General features: G+C 39.7%; 1 protein-coding gene across 1 annotated transcript; it reads right to left on the bottom strand.

Annotated features, from left to right (window-relative positions):
- Positions 1-2,553: 2,553 nt before the first annotated feature.
- Positions 2,554-11,080, bottom strand: LOC139450922 (uncharacterized). Its single transcript, XM_071232747.1, has 5 exons — positions 10,952-11,080; positions 10,125-10,220; positions 9,627-9,777; positions 3,283-5,091; positions 2,554-3,143 (listed from the first exon to the last, which is right to left on the bottom strand). The coding sequence occupies exons 1-5, from the start codon at positions 11,078-11,080 to the stop codon at positions 2,554-2,556; spliced, it is 2,775 nt and encodes a 924-aa protein (XP_071088848.1).
- Positions 11,081-13,790: the final 2,710 nt, after the last annotated feature.

Below are 13,790 nucleotides of genomic sequence, written 5' to 3'. Positions count from 1 at the left end.
CAGATCTTAGTTCTCGCTATCGTAGCGAGAACTAAGATCTGATTTTAATGAGATTGGGGTATTGAATTCAATTTTAGCTATATACACATTATATCATGACAGGTTTAAGACTCCAAGATCTTATATGTATGTACTTGCATTTAAAAATAAACATCAGTTACGGCTGGTTGTCGAGTGACCTGTGCATTCATAAACATGACAAAAGAAAATTGGAAAATAAATTCTTTTTAGTTTTTTAGATATTATATAAAATGATTGTCCCACTCGGAATGTTCTTTTTATATGAACGAAACAAACTTGGTAAGTCTCTTTGGTAAATGCTCATGTTTATTATATACAGCTCAAAAGTAATAAGGAACATCGGATTCCTTCATATAACTATAGTTAATCAATCATGCCACATATTGTTGTGCAGTGACCAAAAGTTGCTACAAATATTGAACAAAAACGTGTGAATAAATATGGTTACTCATTAACTATTGTATTCATCATTTTCATTCTTAACCCTAAAACACTTTGTCTGAAGAGGCTGATACCGATTTGTGTCCCGAACATGCGTCATCATCCCAGAAAGCTACAATCGTGTGGTCGAATCCCTGATTTGGCCTTATCACTTGTCTTGGTTGGTCAGGGGGCGGTGGGGTAGCCTAGTGGTTAAAGCGTTTGCTCGTCACGCCGAAGACCCGGGTTCGATTCTCGACATGGGTACAATGTGTGAAGCCCATTTCTGGTGTCCCCCACCGTGATATTGCTGGAATATTGCTAAAAGCGGTGTAAAACCAAACTCACTCACTCACTCACTTGATTGGTCAGCATCATCCCCATGTATACGTAATAGACCTGTATCACTTTGGACTTTCCTAATATCATGATATAACATTTATGCTAAGTTTTCCTATAATAATTAGATCCACATCAAGTGCTTAAATGAGTTATCATGGTGTAATATTTTATATATGCATTTTACCTGATGATAAGTATTACTTGCTAAACTATAATTATTTGAAATGATGTATAAATATTAAACCATGATAACTCATTAAAGCACTTGATGTGGATCTAATTATTATAGGAAAACTTAGTATAAATTTTATATCATGATAACTTAAAAGCTTTAAATCTATTAAAATACCGGTATGTAGACATAACTTTTGTCTTACTGAATAGTATGTCTAGGAGATGTGTTCTCGTTCCCTTAGGCTAGCATCTATCTAAAAGCCATAACTAAAACTAATTATATTTTATATATGCATTTTACATGATGATAAGTATTACTTGCAAAACTGTAATTATTTGAAATGATGTATAAATATTACACCATGATAACTCATAAAAGCACTTGATGTGGATCTAATTATTATAGGAAAACTTAGTATAAATGTTATATCATGATACTACCACATCAAGCTGACACATCCTGACATGATTGAAATACTGTCCAAAGCAGAGTTAAACCATACTCACTCACTGAAAATATTTGGGTGATTGTGATTAACTTAACATGATTTTGTACAAGTATCTTTGATTATGCACAAACTTCAACTGTAATTACACAAAATGTTAAGAAGGATATTGTTTACATCTTTTTAAATTCACATCAGTAATAATGTTTGTTTATTTGTTGTTTAACGCTTCACTCAGCAATATTCCAGCTATATGACGTCGGTCTGTAAATAATTGAGTTTGGACCAGACAATCCAGTGATTGATATCATGAGCATGAATCCACGCAATTTGGGATACGATGACATGCATCAACCAAGTCAGCGAGCCTGACCACCTGATCCCGTAAGTCGCCTCTTACGACAGCCAAAGTCACCTTTTACGGCAAGCATGTGTCGCTGAAGACCTATTCTACCCCGGATCTTCACGGGTGCCAAAGTAATAATAGATGTCAAGTCTTGAGAAAAAAATCCATAAACCCACCAATAATAATAAAAATATATAAAGTTTAAGGTGTTTTTTTTGTTTGTTGATTTATGGATTTTCTTCTCAAAACGTGAAGTCATTGGTATGAAACAAAACAACAAAATACACTTTCAATTATTTTTTAGTCTTGTGAAGACTTGATGAGTAGAAAAACAACTCATATTTTATATTTTGTTGTAGCTAAATGTCATCATGGCCAAGATAGTGGCATTCTCTTGTCGGGATAGGCATTAAATCATTTAAAATTTTTGTTTGTTTTTTTACCAATGACATCACGTTTTGAGAAGAAAATCCATAAATCAACAAATAAAAAAAACACCTTAAACTTTAAATATTTTTGGTGGGTTTATGGATTTTTTTCTCAAAACTTGACGTCGATCCTCATTCAATCAGCCACACACAACAAATGTCATATCATTATTACTTAGGCACCCGTGAAGAACCGGGGTAGAATAGGTCTTCAGCAACCCGTGCTTGCCATAAAAAGCGACTATGCTTGTCGTAAGAGGCCACTTACAGGATTGAGTGGTCAGACTCGATGACTTGGTTGATGCATGTTATCGTATCCCAAATTGCGTGGATTAATGCTCATGATATCAATCACCAGATTGTCTGGTCCAGACTATTATTTACAGACCGCCACCACCAGTTTGACAAGGCTCAAAACGTCCACCACTAGTTTGGAAAGATGCACAACGTCCACCACGAGTTTGACAAGGATCACAACGTCAACCGCTAGTTTGACAAGGATCACAACGTCCACCACCAGTTTGACAAGGCTCACAACATCCATCACTAGTTTGACGAAGCTCACAACATCCACCGCTAGTTTGACAAGGCTCACAACGTCTACTACTTGTTTGACAAGGCTCACAACGTCCACCACTAGTTTGACAAGGCTCAGAATGTCCACCTCTAGTTTGACAAGATGCACAACGTCCACCAGTAGTTTGACAAGGCTCACAACGTCCACCACTAGTTTGACAAGACTCAAAACGTCCACTACTTGTTTGACAAGGCTCACAACGTCCACCACTAAGTTGACAAGGCTCACAACGTCCACCACTAGTTTGACAAGACTCAAAACGTCCACTACTTGTTTGACAAGGCTCACAACGTCCACCACTAAGTTGACAAGGCTCACAACGTCCACCACTAGTTTGACAAGGCTCACAACGTCTACTACTTGTTTGACAAGGCTCACAACGTCCACCACTAGTTTGACAAGGCTCAGAATGTCCACCTCTAGTTTGACAAGATGCACAACGTCAACCACTAGTTTGACAAGGCTCAAAACGTCCACCACTAATTTGACGAGGCTCACAACATCCACCACTAATTTGACGAGGCTCACAGTCTACCACTAGTTTGACAAGGCTCACAACGTCTACTACTTGTTTGACAAGGCTCAGAATGTCCACCTCTAGTTTGACAAGATGCACAACGTCCACCACTAGTTTGACGAGGCTCACAACGTCCACCACACGTTTGACAAGATGCACAACGTCCACAACTTGTTTGACAAGGCTCACAATGTCCACCGCTAGTTTGACAAGGCTCACAACGTCCACCACTAGTTTGACAAGGCTCACAACGTCCACCACCAGTTTGACAAGGCTCACAACGTCCACCACTAATTTGACAAGGCTCACAACACCCACCACTAGTTTGACGAGGCTCACAACGTCTACTACTTGTTTGACAAGGCTCACAACACCCACCACTAGTTTGACAAGGCTCACAACGTCCACCACTAATTTTATGAGGCTCACAACGTCCACCACTAGTTCGACAAGGCTCACAACGTCAACCGCTAGTTTGACAAGGCTCACAAGGTCCACCACCAGTTTGACAAGGCTCACAACATCCATCACTAGTTTGACGAAGCTCACAACATCCATCGCTAGTTTGACAAGGCTCACAACATCCACCACTAGTTTGACACTGGTCACAACATCCACCACTAGTTTGACAAGGCTCAGAATGTCCACCTTTAGTTTGACAAGATGCACAACGTCCACCACTAGTTTGACAAGGCTCACAACGTCCACCACAAGTTTGACAAGATGCACAACGTCCACTACTTGTTTGACAAGGCTCACAACGTCCACCACTAGTTTGACAAGGCTCACAACGTCCACCACTTGTTTGACAAGGCTCACAACGTCCACCACTAGTTTGACGAGGCTCACAACGTCCACCACTAATTTGACGAGGCTCACAACGTCCACCACTAGTTTGACGAAGCTCACAACGTCTACCTCTTGTTTGACAAGGCTCACAACATCCATCACTAGTTTGACGAAGCTCACAACATCCACCGCTAGTTTGACAAGGCTCACAACATCCACCGCTAGTTTGACAAGGCTCAGAATGTCCACCTCTAGTTTGACAAGATGCACAACGTCCACCACTAGTTTGACAAGGCTCACAACGTCCACCACAAGTTTGACAAGATGCACAACGTCCACTACTTGTTTGACAAGGCTCACAATGTCCACCCCTAGTTTGACAAGGCTCACAACGTCCACCACTAGTTTGACAAGGCTCACAACGTCCACCACTAGTTTGACAAGACTCACAACGTCCACTACTTGTTTGACAAGGATCACAACGTCCACCTCTAGTTTGACAAGGCTCACAACGTCCACCACTAATTTGACAAGGCTCACAACGTCCACCACTAATTTGACGAGGCTCACAACGTCCACCACTAGTTTGACAAGGCTCACAACGTCCACCACTAGTTTGACAAGATGCACAACGTCCACTACTTGTTTGACAAGGCTCACAATGTCCACCCCTAGTTTGACAAGGCTCACAACGTCCACCACTAGTTTGACAAGGCTCACAACGTCCACCAGTAGTTTGACAAGGCTCACAACGTCCACTTCTTGTTTGACAAGGCTCACAACGTCCACCACTAAGTTGACGAGGCTCACAACGTCCACCACTAGTTTGACAAGGCTCACAACGTCCACCACTAATTTGACAAGGCTCACAACGTCCACCACTAACTTGACGAGGCTCACAACGTCCACCACAAATTTGACAAGGCTCACAACGTCCACCACTAATTTGACGAGGCTCACAACGTCCACCACTAATTTGACGAGGCTCACAACGTCCACCACTAGTTTGACGAGGCTCACGACGTCCACCACTAATTTGACGCCCACCACTCACCCGTCACCTCTGATGTACAGGCTATCCCCCCAAAAAATTATTGTTTAAGCAGCGAATAAACAAATCAGTTTGTCTGCAGTGATATTGCTGGATTTGAGTAGATCGATGCTCATGGTGTCAATTACTGGATTGTCTTGTCAAGACTTGATTACTTATAGACCGGCATGCATATTGCTGAGTTAACCAACAAACAAACAAACCTGTACAGTAAGTAGTTCACGATAATAATCCGCCCAGATCCGATTGATGAGTCAATATATTTTCAGTTGCGATTTTCGGATCCGATTAAACTTGTTCAATGGGGATCGCATTTCGTTGATGTGAGTTAGGAAATAGTTTGTGGACGTAAATTTCATGTTTATCTTAGTCTCACGTCTGATCTGTGGGCGCTCAACACGCATACCGACGATCATTACTGCGGAAAACATTCAGCGAAGTCATTCAAAAAGCTGGACCACTTCGCACCGCGAGTTTTATTGAAGATCCGACATTACAGATTAATCTCCAAACGAAGTCGTGGGATCCGAATTTAACTATTTAGCCGTCGCGTGCACCATACTACTTACTACCACCACTACTACTATTCGTTGAAAGGCTTGGGTTTGAAGTGATTGGTAAGATGTTGCTTTGCCACAACGTCTCTCCGCGCTTATACCGAACGTTACGCCACTTTCATTACATATTTTAACCAAACTATAAACGTGCTTTTCCTGTAACACGCGTTAACCGGCGTGACAAGCAAGGCTGGTAAACCGCCACGCGCTGTCTGATTACAATTTCGGATCTGATTAGTTTCGGATACGTTGAGATCAGTCATAATAAACCACGTACCTGGCGAGCAGGTAAATGAATAATAACAAAAGTTTGCTACTAACGTGGGCCATATCCCCCCGCCCCTGTTGCAGAATGTATGCCATAATTAAATCTAAACAAACCTAACCTTTTTTAACCGAGGTGGACCTTGTTGTCATGGAAATTGTAGAAAAAAGAAGAGTTGGCCACTAACGTGGCCAAGTCTCCTGCCCAGCAAATGAAATGTATATCATGTCAACAAATAGTGAAATTTCATCACACAAACACATACATTTGAAAATATTCAAAAGGCAGCAGGGGAGCATCTAATCAATATCCTGAAGAAACAAAACACAAAGTGCTGCAAGACACAATTTCTATGAAGTTCAAGAAAAAAATAAAACCTTCTCCACAAAAACATGATGGAAGTACACACTGACAAAACCAGTTACTATAAGTACTCATGGAAATGAAAAAAACCTGTTTTGCTGGATTTAATAATCGACACATAGCACTACGTAGATGTAACAAAACAACTGGAAAAGTACTAGTCTGGATTTGCTAGTTTTATCTCGGTGCTCAATACAAAATATACTTTACAGGAGGTAATTTGTAGGCACTTTCAACATTCAAAAATAAAACTAAGTCCAAATTGACATGGCAGAAACAGGCTATAGGCATAATGCAAATTAGCCTGGGAAAATGTTATCAAAACAACAATAAAAAAATAACAGCTATATTTATGTACATAATAATAATGACATGTAAGTTGTTGTTTGAGAAGGGAATATGGTAATTTTACGTTCTGATATTTTGACGATGATTCACTATCCCACAATGACACTCACAAATCACTAACCACTGACAAATCACATGCACGTGGGTTTCAAGCACCTGTTTTCACCTGTCGTCAAGGTGTCATAGGTCATGGACATTCACCTTGATCATCTACTAACACTTGGTTATGCTCAGTTTCACAATAGTCTGTTTTGTTCATATTTTTACACACTTTTACGTGTAAAAAGACATAAACCCTTTGATACGCTGTTTTTGTGCCAAGGCCCAATTAGTACTAATTTAGTTGTTTGAATATTTATATATTTTGTATATTAACTGCATTTATTTAAAATCTGAGATCGAAAAAACAGGGTTTTTTTCATTTCCGTGAGTACTTTTTTTAACTACATTTACTACTGAATTCATTATGGGGGGAGAAAGAAAAAACTGCGAGGGCGTAGGCTGCCACGAGTGCCACACACATTTTATGTTGTGGCTTTTTAACAATATGGTCATACCATGTGATATGATAAAGTGAAAAAACAAACAAGACAATTTCATAAATGTGAATGTTAAAACTCTACAGCACAAAAGTCTTCATATCAACATGTGCTGAAAACTGTAAACAGTTTCATAGAGATCTTATCTTATCGCGTACTCATCACTGCCATAATCAATGCAGAAGTAGGGATGATGGATGTGATAATGAAGTCATTAAACGAAAGTTATCCTCAACCATTGAGGCACATACTGACAACTTGGTAGAAGGCATGCACAGCTTCTCCTACAATGGAGATACAATGTACCTCCAAATGATGACAAACACAAAATGTCGGCACACAAAAAAACTTTATTATGACTTAAACAGGTTAAATGGGTATCAAGGTGAATCTTTTGGCATTTAAGAAAAATTCATAAATTTCTAAAAGTTCGACTTAGCTGTAAAATAAAAATTTCCAAAAATTTCCAATAGTAAAAGGCACCAGTTGAGCATGTACCTGACAGACCTGCAAAGTTTCATGAAAAAATATTGAAGGGTTTATGAGTTATGCTCCTGAAAACGACCCTCACAGAACATAAGTCCATCTTGTTGCCATGGAAACGTCAAAAGCTAAAAACTTCTAAACTTTCTATATAGCAAAAGGCCCCAGTTCGGCATGTACCTGACATACCTGCAAAGTTTAATGAAAAAATATTTAACGGTTTCCGAGTTATGCTCTGAAATGAAACGTGACGGACGGACTAATAAGTTAGCTAAAGTTTGGGATAATAAGTTTGCGAATGTTTTATTCATTTTGTCATTTATAATATTAACACAGCATGTTTCATTCGGTCATGGAGAGAATGACCGGTAAGGCGGGGATATTTGGAGGGGTGGGGACGAATGAGACACACCCCTCACAATATCCCATTTTATCCAAGTCAAACAGGTTTCAGTCAACCACACGGGATACCTAAAAACATGCATTATATATTTGAATCAACATGATCCACTTCAGTGTCACAACAATCCAGGCAGGTGTATGCGTGTGTATGTTATTACGAACATACCGTGATAATGGGTCAACGTTTCACCACAGCGAAATGTGTGTGTGTGTGTGGGGGGGGGGGGGGGGGGGGGGGGGGAAGGTCGACTTCAGCTAGACTGGTACCCTGCCCTTCGCCCCCTATCGGCTGCAGACTAGAAGCGCAAGCGCTCTAGTGCAAGCAAACCAGTCTAGGACGGAGTGTGTTTCCGTCTGATGATTGTGACCGACTAACAAAAACGTGTTTATTGTAATAATTTACAGTTAGAAATGTTTCAAAAAATATTTTCATAATCATTTTTGTTAGCATATAATTATACATATGCGAGACAAAGATTAAGTTTATTATAAAAGTTTGTTTACATCTTTCCAACTATTACTCATCCCCATGTAACCTCATCCAAAAACAAATAAAGCACAGCGCATGGCACCATGCAATAAAATACACATTATGATATCTGTGCAATAAACATAACTAAAGCGCACATATTGCAACTATTTACCTGCCCTGAAGGCTGTATGCAAGAATATGTTTTAGAAGAACAAATCTTGAACATTCGCCTGCATAACAACTAAATACTGAATCATAACCTCTAATGATCACTGGTCTGGAAGCTGATTCCCCGGATTTTGCTGCTTTTTTTCCATTGCTATATATGGAGTGAACACTCTTATATTCTGAACTGCTTAATTAGCTGTAAATAAAAGCAACAGAACTCTTTCCATATTCAACAAATATTATATGTGGTATAACATTTTATCAGTAAAGTACAGATTCTCGCACTGTTTTGGGTTGGGTCCCGTCTGGGTTTCGAACCCAAACTGCATCTAATCGCCCGCACACAAAGTCTGGGTGTTTTTAAAGCTTTCGGCCATGGTAGCCGTGTCACTGTACACTTGTCAGAGGGGTACACAAAGTACGTGATCTAGACTATCAGTTGTCGGACTTTCATTTTGTGGAAGCCTCGGTGGCTGAGATCGCTGACTTTGAGTGCTGGCGATTAGGTGCTTCACTCTGGCTGTGTGGGTTCGAATCCCGGACGGGACTGAGAAAGTTTTGTCCTAAATATAACATTTGTTGCATTTGATCACTCTCTAAATGGCATTGTGTTCTTTCCTTATTCATTGTGACTATATTATGAGCATGTGTATATGAATCACTGTCAAATAATAATGATACCAGGTGTTTTTAAAAATGTTAGGGTATCCTGCCCCACCAGTGACAGCCGTCACGAACAGGTGTAAAGGCAAGTCAATAGTTCACCTGAAAAATACAACATGGGAACAAACGGGACAAGTTCATATATAAGAAATCGTATTGCATTTAGTTTTTGTCACTGAGGCATCAAAATGTGATAATGATGTGTGGACATGCTGTGGCGTGACAACATGTGTTGTGCCAGAAGGTCGGCGGTACCTGTTACTTCAGTAAGCTGGGGTCTCACAAACAGTGCCCATCCTGTTACACGTCCTCGTCCGATAACTTGGTTGATGACCTGGACATCCCCATAGTGAACATTGACATATCTGCAGATGAGGCTGACATGATCTGATCCGATCCTGTCAGGCTGTCAGAGGAATCAAATGAAGCTGGTCTAAGGTTCCCTTGGCCCAAAGTCCCCCTAAATGGGTTAGTAGAGTTGATTCTGAAGACTGCTCTATCTAGCCTATCAACTGAGGACGACAGAGTGACCCTTACCTTTGTGATGGTTTTCATCAGGACAGAGGGTAGGACACACTCAGTCTGTCTTTGGAAGTATCTGTTGTGGGACAAGTAGACAATAGGCTTCACACAGTAAGACATAGAGCCTATCATGATGGCAATCATATGAGCTCCTCCCCATAACGGAACTTGGCCGTACACTTCAATGTATGTCAGCAGAGGTTCGACAAGCATCAACAAGGTTACCATTACCCATGTGATGAGATATGTGATGACCATGTGGTAGTCTGCATTGGCTCTGTCATCCCTCAAGACCTCTACCACAAACTCCCCCTTGGCCTGCAGCTTCTGAAGTCCACGTGGAACAGGGATGTCTATTCCTTTATTTTTGCGCTTTCATCATTGACTGATACCATGATGGGAGACGTCGAGCTGGAGGACAGTCTTGAGGCGGACCTTAGTTCTTCCAGAGAACCTGGGCACTCACCTGCCATTGTTTCTAGTTCTAAATTGTCATCAGTACGGGACAGTGGTACAGATTTACGCCTTACTCTAAAAATCAGCACTGCACACACAAGATATATTACAACTGATGCAGTTATGCTCATTAAAAAGTCTAAATTTAGGACAAAATGACTTGAATCTCGGACCAGCTCACACTGATAAGTGTTCATATTGTACATAATTGTTCCAAGGTATTCAGCAGGAATGACTGGAAGAATGGCAAGACCAAATGTCAGGACGTATATTATTACACAGAGGACAATAACGAAGGCTCCCTTACCAAATGTTCTCACGTAAAACGTCTTGTTTCTTATCTTGATTGTTCTTTCAACAGCGCAGCTACTCAAAAACACAAAAGACAAATGATAAAACCATCTGGATGCAACTCCAAGGACAGAGCAGACGACATCCGATAGTGGCCATGTTTTCGAGATGGCAGCCATTGTGGTAAGTGGGAAGCAGAAGAGACACATCACGATGTCGACCAGCGCCATCTGGATAATAAAGGCTTTCCCTGGTGTCTTGTAATGTTCCCATCTTCTGAACATTACTATCAGTGTGACATTCAGACTCACCCCAAGCACGATGACACTGATGTAGACACAGATCAGGATGTATGGCAATATGGCGATTCTCACCCACTCAAGTAGAGAACCACCCACAGTGTTCACCAAATCAATCGTTTCCGTTTCATTGGAATCCATTCTTATGACACAAACTTTACAGACTACACAAATTATTCGAAGTTAAACCTTCACTTCACACTATAGAAAACTATGGGCTACTTCGTAAGTCTCAAAAGAAATGGTGACTATATGTTCTTCTCACCTTATATGAAGTGTTTTGGAACTCTGATTTGATCCTTCGCGACTGAATGCTGATGTGTTTGTAATTTAAAGAGGCAATAACATGGCATGTTCCTTTTATGGCCGACACTGCTTTTGTTCAAGTTGTAGTGAATAAGTATGGCAGATTGTTTTTAGGCATGGGAACAGCCAATAAATAAAGAGATTAATATCCTACTGCAACAGTTAGAATGCAACTTTATTTCCATCTCTCACACTCCACTTCTTATATCAGGATGAAAAGTGGTTTTAATGCGTGTCAAACAACTCCCAAACCAAATTGCACCCATTCTCACAAGGCCAGGTTGATATTTAGCGTGTCAAATGTCATATTTAACTCACACTATTTAATTCAATATTCGTTGAGGGCCTGGGATTTTTCACCAGATCATTTCTTTTTATCAAAGGTCTGAAGCATCATTATTGCTTTCAAGCCTTTTCTGGAATATACTTTTTTCCCCGATACAATCCCAGATCATCCGCGCACACCCCACGCAACTGTGTTTCTTGAAACTCCGTGAGGGGGACGGACAACCCAATTTTCTAAGGCTGTGCAGAGTTGTGTCCCTTGGGCATGCCAGAAACCTATGTTTGTGGGTTCGATTCCCGATTCGTCACGAATATGCTCGTGTATTTTTTAGCATCATATCTGTGCTCGTGGTCTTCTCGAAATTGGTAAACGTCTGAGACCTGCATAATTGCGGACTCTCCTCCCGCACAGAACTGACACGCTCTGATTATAACTGGCATACTGTTAAAACTCACTCACTCACAGACCCGTGAAGATCAGGGGTAGAATAGATCTTCAGCAACCCATGCTTGTCGTAAGAGGCGACTAACGGGATCGGGTGGTCAGGCTCGCTGACTTGGTTGGTGCATGTCATCGTATCCCAATTCCATGGATGATGCCCGTGATGCCAATCACTGGATTGTCTGGTCCAGACTTGATTTTTTTTTTTTTCAGTCCGCCGGTATATAATAGCTGGATTATTGCTGAGTGCGGCGGCGTTAAACAATATAGAATCAAAACAAATCCTTTAGTTTGTTCAAATGCAAGGAACACAAAACGATATGTCCAGTCGGATTCCACTTTTCTTCAACGTTGACATCGCAGTATCCAAATCCACCTCATAGCTAAATCGATGTGCGCATGCGTCAAGGTGTGAAGAGTGTTTATGTCCTGAGAGAGAAAATCAATACTAAAAGTGGAGAAAAGAAACAAACACTCACAAGTTAAATATAAAGCAGGAAGAAAACACTAATATTGATCATTTCATACGTGAAAGAATCACAGAAGTATTTAGTCAAAGGTTTCAAAAGTCAAATGAGAATCACAGAAAATAAAATGAAAAACTCAAAATATACACTCAGAAAACTATTGCCACCAAGTGAAAATATATCCAACCATCGTGTAAGAATACTTTCAACCTGGAGAAAACAGTTTTTGGTAGATTTTCTTTATATTTTTCGTGATTTTCATTTTATTTTTCAACATTTTAGTGTATATACGAGTTGCATGCCTGTTATTTGGCAATATTCAGGTTCTTACACCCCAAAATACATGTTACATTTTTATTTTTGTGGTAAAGTCCTCCCCCACCCTCACACACACACCGGCATTCAACCTCCTACCATGATATTTAGGACATACGGGCAAATAAACAGTGTTGTTTCCCTGTCCTACATTCAGCGAACTGTTTTTATATTTTTTTTAATATTCTGGCCGTAATGTATGTAGTAGCGGGCAAGGCTCCGGTTAGAGCAGCAAACACAGAACAGGCTACTGGGGTGTGAGTTGACAGCTGATATTTTATTGGTACACACGCTATAGTTGTTTCTTAACTCTGCAAATATGTATAAAAATACAATGAAAATATCTAATAAATGAAATAAAACATATCACATAGTATCAACACACCAATGTATAAACGGCTCATCCAGTTTAATATGCTATGCATTCTATAAACATTTATACGTGATATTTTACATTAATGTATCAAACATGCTGAGCAGTAATTACACTTACCCTTGTGGTTTTAAGCCAAATTACATATAAAAATACTTAAGACGGTTACACAAATACCGCCTCTACAGATTGCCATGATATAAACATAATATAAACACAATATACACAAAATATACACATAACTTACCACTGTGTGGCAATGAGCTGGCAACTATGTCAGCGTTGGCAGATCACAGGCATCGATTGCCATATTCTAGAAAAAAATTAAACAATAAGGCCGCATAAGAAAAAGGAAATGGCCAATAAAATGAAGAACATGTAAAATAACCTTTTCATATGAATCCATTCAATCAAAATCTACATACATACATACATACTGCATTCACACATGTAGTTAGATGGTATTTAAGTAGTGATTTATAGTTAAATTAGATTATAGATTTAGTTTAGATTTAACTGAAGTGTTTAACAAATTAAGAGGGAAGGTATAGAATATCTGAAGATATCGAGATTACATGTATACTAATTATGAAGTACTAGTTTATGTTTTTAAACTATTTTCAGTTTGACATATATAGATATATATAAAATATATATAATTAC

This window comes from Haliotis cracherodii, unplaced genomic scaffold, assembly GCF_022045235.1.
Source record: "Haliotis cracherodii isolate W230 unplaced genomic scaffold, xgHalCrac1.p SCAF_8, whole genome shotgun sequence".
Classification (NCBI taxonomy): domain Eukaryota; kingdom Metazoa; phylum Mollusca; class Gastropoda; order Lepetellida; family Haliotidae; genus Haliotis; species Haliotis cracherodii.
The sequence above is the reverse complement of the archived record's forward strand: the minus strand, read 5'-3'. Positions and strand labels throughout refer to the sequence as shown.